This window comes from Mercenaria mercenaria, chromosome 9 (genome assembly GCF_021730395.1).
Source record: "Mercenaria mercenaria strain notata chromosome 9, MADL_Memer_1, whole genome shotgun sequence".
Lineage (NCBI taxonomy): Eukaryota > Metazoa > Mollusca > Bivalvia > Venerida > Veneridae > Mercenaria > Mercenaria mercenaria.
Window position 1 is genome coordinate 65,671,948 of NC_069369.1, and position 8,963 is coordinate 65,680,910.

General features: G+C 36.0%; 1 protein-coding gene across 1 annotated transcript; it reads right to left on the bottom strand.

Annotated features, from left to right (window-relative positions):
• Window positions 1-6,362: 6,362 nt before the first annotated feature.
• Window positions 6,363-7,509, bottom strand: LOC123548077 (uncharacterized). The gene is made up of 2 exons (XM_053552067.1): window positions 7,103-7,509; window positions 6,363-6,683 (listed from the first exon to the last, which is right to left on the bottom strand). The coding sequence occupies exons 1-2, from the start codon at window positions 7,463-7,465 to the stop codon at window positions 6,504-6,506; spliced, it is 543 nt and encodes a 180-aa protein (XP_053408042.1). The 5' UTR covers window positions 7,466-7,509; the 3' UTR covers window positions 6,363-6,503.
• Between the last annotated feature and the right edge of the window lie 1,454 nt (window positions 7,510-8,963).

The window sequence follows — 8,963 nt, forward strand, 5'->3', positions numbered from 1 at the left end:
CGGCATTAAATCCCTGTGAATCGGTTATATGTACGACACCTTTGGTGTCCATAATCATCCGTTTTGCTGTTAAAAAGGGCACTTGCTTGCCGTCAGCATGCTAATTTTCTCTAATCAAAACAGTTTTTCCGTTTTCGGGCCAAAACTGTTCATCTGTTCATAAAACCAATTACTTGTGAGTGTAGTACTCACTTTTTGCCTTAGCCTCCGCTTTATTTGGTCATATTTGATCAAGAAATAAAGAACTTACGCTACTTTGAAGACTCGAAGCGACGGAATTCAGCTTGCCGTATTAGCCATAAAATGACATCGAAGTCACGTGGTATGGACACACTGTTAGTGAACTGTATTCAATGCGCTGTGACCACTACTCGATGACAAGTACTCGCAGCTCCGCGAACACTGCTAAGAAGGCAAGTGCTCGCAGCTCCTCAAACACTACTTAGTGATCAGAATGCAATGCGTTGTGAACACTACTCGGTGACAAGTACTCGCAGCTCCGCGAACACTACTTAGTGATCAGAATGCAATGCGCCATGAAAACTACTCGGTGATTCGTTCTCGCAGCTCCACGAACACTACTAAGTGAATTGTATTTAATTCGCCATGAACACCACTGAGTAGTATTCGAGGAGCTTCGGTGATTAGTACTCACAGCTCCTCGAACAAAACTCAGTGAACTGTATTCAATGCGCCATGAACACTACTCGGTGATAAATATTTGCAGCTCCGCGAACACTAATCTGTGAACTGTATCAAATGCCCTGTGAACATTACTCGTTCATTAGTACTCGCAGCTCCGCGAACAATGCGCAATGAACACTGTTCGGTAATTAGTACTCGCAGCTCCGCGAACACTACACAATGAACTGTATTCAATACGCTGTGAACACTTCTCTTTGATCAGTACTTGAAGCTCCGCAAACACTTCTCAGTGAACTGTATTCAAAGTGCCATGAACACTACTCGGTGATTATTACTCGCAGCTCTGCAAACACTACTCAGTGAACTGTATTGAAAGTGCCATGAACAATTCTCGCTGATTAGTACTCGCAGCTACGTGAACACTACTCAGTGATTAGTATTCAAAGCGCCGTGAACACTACCCGGTGATTAGTACTCGCAGCTCTGCAAACACTACTCAACGAACAGGTTTCAAAGTGCCATGAACAATTCTCGCTGATAAGTACTCGCAGCTACGTGAACACTACTCAGTGATTAGTATTCAAAGCGCCGTGAACACTACCCGGTGATTAGTACTCGCAGCTCCGCGAACACTACTCGGTGAACAGGTTTCAAAGCGCCGTGATCACTTGTCTATTATAAGTCATCAAAGCGCTATGAACACCGTAAGTACTATTCAGAAATGCCAGACTGCTCAGTAATTAGTACTCACAGAACCGTGAGCACTATTCAATTTCTGTGAGTACCAAGAGCGCTATGAATACTGCTCAGTTATTAATACTCTAAGTACCATGAACACAACTCGGCAATATTAAAAACAGCGCAATCACTTCTCAGTGATTAGCACACATAGTTCTGTGAATAGTCCAAATAGTTCAAAGACCCTGATCACTACATAGCGATTAGCACTCATAGCGAGGCGAACACTACCCAGTAATTAACAATATTCAAAAGGCCGTGATCTCTGCTCAGTGATAAGTACCCACAGCGAGGCGAACAGTATACAGTGAGCATTTTTCAAAGGACCCAGAACAGTGCTTAGTAATTAGTACTCACAAGCGAGGCGAATACACCAAATTGAGCAGTCTTTAGATGACCGAGAACACTGCTTAGTGATTAGTACCCACAACGAGGCGAACACTACCCAGTGAGCAGTTTTCAAAAGGCCGAGAACACTGTTTAGTGATAAGCACTCACAGCGAGGCGAATACTAAGTGATCAGTATTCAAAGGGCTGTAATCACTTCTCAGTGTAAGTACTCACTCTGTTGAAAAATTGAGAATAAGTAAGTCACTCACAGCGAGGCGAATACTAAGTGATCGGTATTCAAAGGGCTGTGATCACTTCTTAGTGTAAGTACTCACTCTGTTGAAAAATTGAGAATAAGTAAGTCAAAATCAAGAATAAGTAAGTCAAGTTAATTATCTAGTTGTTTGTCATCGGCCAACAATGTCTTAGAAAATTGTTGGAACAGGTTTTTTTTTATTATTATTAACCTCTATTACTCTCTTAATGGAAAAATCTTATTTTTCAGGTGTTTTTTTTACATTCAAAACATAAACTAATTGTTTGGACGTACATATGATATGCCATATTTTTCCAGTTCATCTGTATTTAAAATTATACATTTCCTTATTGATAAGACGTCCGAGGATATCCAAAATGTTTGTCTATTGAATACACTTGGTTTGTCTTTGATGCGTCAGAAGTAGTTGTTTAACGTACATAGGCCTATGGCAGTACTTTCCGGTTCTTTTGTATTTACAACAATTTATTGCCTTATCAATAAGGTGTCCGAGGATGTCCAAATTGCTCGGGGGAGAGTAACAACGCGTCACCAAGGCAGGTACATTGTTCTGTCCCACTTACGCAACCGATTCATACCCGCAACCGAGTCAGCGAGGCAGACCGTAGATACACAAAACCGTCATGTCGCCCCACAGACCATCCGTAATCGTCTCAGGGCCGTCGGTTTGCGATCCTATCGTCCACGGAAGGTTCCTGTTCTCGCCCCTAGGCACCGACGAACAAAGTAAGAATGGGCAAGGCGTCACTTAAGATTTACCAGGGCTGACTGGGCAAGCGTGTTGTTTGTCGATGAGGTTCGGATCAAAATCCGTGGTGCCGACGGCCGAACACGCATTTTTCGCCGGCGGGGAGAGCGGGATAGCGCAAATTATCTAAGAGATCGATCATTTTGGGGGAGGATCAGTTATGGTGTGTAAAACAGAAAGGCATAGAAATTAGATATATGGTGTGTTGCATTACCTAGCGGTCTTCTAGTATTAGGGATGACTACCAGTTGCAGGCCTCAATTTCACCAAAAGGGTACATACATCTTGATAATGTAAGCTTTGGAAATGTCAAAGGATAGAAATAAGGTGCATATTGCATCAAATCAAATTTAGTTTATTGAATAAATCAAGGCCCAACTGGGCATGTGATATGACAATAAACAACAAACAGAATATCATATACAAATGGCAAGAAAACAAAACAATAATGATCAATATGAAAAAAGAAGAAAACTTATTTGCATGATATAATATGACAAAATACACGAAGTTGAATGGATCACAGTAAAACAAATGATGAATATTGGAGAATGAGAGTCTGTATTACTGGTTAAAAAAAGAAATAGTTTTCTTACAAAATATTGACAGATTTAACATTTTGCCTTATCATCTATGTTCATTAACTGAGAGAACTTATAAGTATTAGGATATGAAAAATATTCACTATCAATATATTTATTTCTAAAATTATTAAAAAGGGACAACATATTAGATAATGATACTCATCGCCTAATTGCTCAAGATCGCATAATTCACAGATTCTATTATTCCGATGCAAGTTATAAAAACGACCAGATTCGATAGGCATCTTATGATTGTTACAACGAAATTTTAGAAAGGAAATAGCTAAATCCTGAGGCAAAATATTAAGATAACTTTCAAATCCAAACTGATTCTTATACAGCCGATAATTTAAACATTTACTAGATTCATGTACAAAAGAGCTCCAGTTTTGCATAAATTGGTCTTTAATTCTTGTTTTACATATATTTCTGAACTGATTAACAGAAACAGTATCTAATGGAAAATTATTCCAAAAGTTTGTAAGACCCAAACTATCTAAAGTAGTATGAATATATTTTAGCCATGGAAATTTCAAGTTATGGACATCATATAATTTTCTAGTTGTGGAATACAATACATGACAAATTTTATCAGATTTAGAATGCAACAGTTTACACCAAAAATTTAATGCACGACTTTTTATTTGTAGAGATATAGGTAAAATACCCAGCTCCCCAAAAATCATAAAAGTAGGAGTAGATTGTTTAAGATTGAGGATTAATTTTATATACTTTAATTGAAAACGGTCAATTATATCAATATTTTCACAGCCCCAAACTTCAGACCCATACATGAGAATAGGGGCAACCATGGTATCAAATAAACTTAGCTGCATGTCAACTGGTAAGTTGAGCTTGCGACTTTTTGAAATCACAGCAAACATTGCTTTACGAGCTTGATCAACAATATCTTTTTTATTAACATCAAACCTACCATTATAAGAAAATTTAGTACCAAGATAGGAAATATAATCTACAAATTCAAGTTCGTTACCTTCAAAAACAAAAGAAGGTAGATTATTGAAACCTCTTTTGGATTTTGCAAAAACAACAACTTTAGTCTTGTTCGTATTAACTTTTAAACACCAGGTTTCACAATAATGAGACATCGCATCTAAAGCTAATTGTAAATCAGAGGTACTTTCCGCCAAGATTACTGTGTCATCAGCATACAAGAGCATAAACAATTTTAAATACACATCAACAACATCATCACTTAACATTTCTCTAACATTATCACATAAATATTGAAGACCATTGAATTTTTGTGACAAGAAATTGTTAAGGTCATTTAAAAACATAGAAAAAAGAATCGGTGATAAGTTTTCACCTTGTCTTACTCCGGTAGAGCTTGAAAAAAAGTCTGACAAATTATTATTCACTCTTACACATGACTTGATATTGGAATACATACTGTGTATTATTTTAAAACATTTACCATCAATATTTGAATTAAGAAGTTTTTGCCAAAGGGCTAATCTATTTACAGAGTCGAAAGCTTTTCGATAGTCCACAAAAGCACAGAATAGTTTCTTGTTTTTACTCAAATACAAATCTATTATACATTTTAAAGAAAATATATGATCAACTGTACTATAGCCTTTTCTAAATCCAGCTTGTTCTTCGCATAAAATATTTGAAGATTCGATGAAAGTATTAATTCTAGCATTGAGTAAGGCAGTAAACAATTTACCAAAACAATTAAGTATTGTAATACCTCTGTAATTATCAGGATCGTTTACATCACCCTTATTTTTATATAATGGTAATATGACACCTTTGCTCCATTGTTCTGGAAAAATACCAGAGTCAAGAATGATATTAAATAATTTACAAACAATAGGTAACATACAATCAGGCATGAACTTGAGATATTCATTCAAAATGTTATCAAAAGGAGATGAGGATTTATTATTCTTCAATGACTTAATAATTTTACATAACTCTGGCTCGGAAACAGTTATGTAGTGACAGAAGTTCTCAAACATTTCCTTTAGATTACCTCCCCTGATAATTTTGGTTTTTCATGAGTTATCTCCCCTAAAAACTAGAAAAATATTTTTATCCTTTTCCCTACGGGGAATTTTAGATTTCTTTTTGATATTTGTATCAGAAGCATATAATGCAGCTTTCTACCGCAAAATTGTCTCGAAATTCAAGTTCAGATTCTTATAATCAAAGAAATCATATATTTCCCATAGGCACCAATGTTAACTTCAATACCGATTATCTCCCCAAAAATGATAAAATTTGAAAAATCTCTCGGTTAAACATTTTTAATTTTGAATGTCTTTAAAGTGACTGAATTTCATTTAGATATTACCATCCAGTTAAAAGATATGAAATATGGCTATTACACCATGTTATCCTTAAAGGTATCAAACTTATGCCATTGGATTCAAAATTATCCCATCCGAGGGACAGTACTTTAAACGGACTTATAAAGGAAAACCTTTTTAAAATCTTCTTCTCTTACAGTATATTATACTCTACGATATTCATTCAAATTACGCCTCTGAAGTCAGAAGTAACTCAGCCATAATCATTATTCTACTTCATTATGCCCAATCTCGGTAATTCCAGGTTATTTTAAAAATAGAAAAGAAACGCCCGAAAAAGACTTCACACTTCAAACTTCAGACTTCAAACTTCACATTTCAAACTTCAGACTTCACACTTCCAACTTCAGACTTCAGACTTCACACTTCAAACTTCAGACTTCGAACTTCAGACTTCACACTTCATACTTCATACTTCAAACTTCAGACTTCACATTTCAGACTTCAAATTTCACACTTCAGACTTTCCTATTATTTGTATGTGTATTAAGCATTATATATATGAAGTGTGAAGTGTGAAGTTTGAACTGTGAAGTATGAAGTTCGAAGTTACCACCGGTCTTTCGTAGATTTTACATGCATCTGCAGTTTATTTATTTCTGTTTTATCTTACTGAAAGAAAATTGAATGTTATTTCAATATTTTTATGAAAGTAGTTTATAAAAATAAAGATAGTAAACTGATAATTGTAATAAAAGAAGAACTTAACTTTTTTTCTTTCTTTCTTTTTTAAATATTTTATTTGTTCAATTTATAATTTTGATCACATTCTTTAAAGTCCCGTGTCAAGAAAAATTTTAACTGTCATTATGTTTGAAGGTAGCGGTCGGTCGGCATGAAAGTTAAAATGAGTGGAAGTTGGCGCCATGGACGTCGACGTTGATCTTGTGGGCATCTATATCACGCCTTTTCTTTGATGACCATCTTCTTATAAAACCAAAACAGCCACGCGTCTTTGAGTCGTCTGCTGTTTCTAATTCTTCTTCTTCCCGAATATCTACATTTTTCTGACCGGGTTCTCTCTAGAAAAGTTTTATTAACAGATAAGAAATTATTTATTTTATAACGCCAAATAAATCACTAGCAATTACAAGTAATAGTTTAAAAAGAACGAAACAATGGATGGATTTGATTTGGCTGGTTAGATAGCGACAAAAAAAAAAAAAAAAAAAAAAGAGGAGAGAGAGAGAGAGAGAGAGAGAGAGAGAGAGAGAGAGAGAGAGAGATTTATGATTAACTGCATGAAACGAAGAATTCAAAGAAGCTAAAACAAAGAGACAATGTAATATTTCTTTAAACAGATTTCAAATGTGCTCTGTTAAAAACAAAACAAAAACAAAAAAACAAAAAACAATAACATGAAAATGACACTATTCATATGAATTAATGTAGGGCATACATTTTGTACGTTCAAAATTACACCTTGTATACATGGACTTGCCTTAATAACATTTTTGGTCTTCTTTTTCTTTTTCTTTTCGTTCTTCATCTCATTTGTTGTCACATTAAAACTTCTGGTCACAGCATTTTTGACCTCTTGACCTCCTAGCCGGACCAGGAATATATTCGTTATTCTATTATAATTTTCTAATGCCGCATTTTCATTGCTGTCGTCTTCTTTGGTACTAGATCTATTTTTGACAAAGAATGAAGGTATGTGTATCTTTTTTATTCCCCGTGGTTCCTTGCCAGCTGTTTTATTAGCGCGAATAAGTCCACCATCATCATATTTTGGGTTTCCATTTTTGTCGAAGAACGAAGGAAAATGTATTTTCTTCGTCTCCGGAGGTTCCCAGTCAGACATTTTGCTGTGAGTAAACGTCTGCCGTTGTCAACCGACGTTTTTATGTAATCTAATTGTGACGTAATCAATTGCGTCATCAACGTCGCTCTTAATAAAAGGCCTGGGAACAATTACTTTTAGGATCTTCTTGTAATAAGAATGCAGTCGTATAAAGGTAGTAAAATACAGTGTAAAATTACTTTTCTTTTTAGCAACCGCAATTGTATCCTGTATCAGTACCATATTTTTAGATGAATTCTACGAATATATACAGTTAACAACTGTTTGAAGCCATTTAAAAGCCTCTGAGTCTGAGTTATTGAGGACAAATGCTGACCAAATTTACATCATGATAATTTTCTGACATCTCGAGGGCTTAGAGCGAAACTGGTCTCTCTGCTTCTATTTCTATTTACAGATAGACCAGTTTCGCTCTAAGCCCTCGATCTGTCATTTGCTCAAGTACTGATATTCTATTCGCTTTTTATATTTGCAATTTATGGTTTTTCTCCATATGTCTATAAAGTACTTTTTTTATTTTAGTGTATGAGGGCCGTTCAAGAACAATGTAGATTTTTGCTGTCAAAAGTAATAAACAACGTTTAAATTAAGTGAGTATTGTTATTTATAACGTACGTAATACCGTCACTGGCTAGCATAGATAATCCGACATTTCCTTAGCTATGTAGAAAATTTGGTAAACACCAACCACAACAATATTCGGTCATCTGTGATCAAGACCAATTACTCATGGCGCGCACCCTATATAAGATGCTTGACAACCTCTTATGACTTGTAGACCTATGCGCTTTGTATTCTTCGACGTAGCTATCAGACAACGGATGTAAGCACAAGAAGTACGTATCAAGCATAATATGAGCCGCGCCATGAGAAAACCAACATAGTGTATTTGCGACCAGCATGGATCCAGACCAGCCTGCGCATCCGGAGAAGCGTGTGTTCGGACTCACGACTCCGGGTTTCCTAGTTAAACAGTGTTACCACTCGACCACTATGTCCGCTCTTGATACTGTCGTGCTGCGTGAACTAGCTTATATACTACAGTCACGTGGGAGAGTGTCCACCTTAGCCGTGAGCGGTCTCGGATTCAATCCCGGGTCAGGGCTGAACTGTTTGCAGTCTATTACATTTATCTATTAAAAACTTTCATAGGTTTAGGTAACACTTTCATACCTTAATAATTGTCAGTTTGTGTGCTACTTTATAAGCGTCCATGTGTACATGTATTAAAATTTAAAATAAACTACACTTTCTGTTGACCAGTTATGAAAATGTCATTCCACAATTATCCAAAAACTGTACTTCATCTAGATTACATGTATAGTAAGTTTCATTTTCCCCCAATGAAATTACATTTGCCGTATTTAACAGGCGTTGTTGACATTTCCAGACTGATAGGAAGAAAATCCAATCGTGCGACATCGGGCATTTCCGTATTCTCCGGTAAATCTATTGCGTAGCATAAAGGCCGAGGTGATCAGATTGGAAGAAAAGCCTC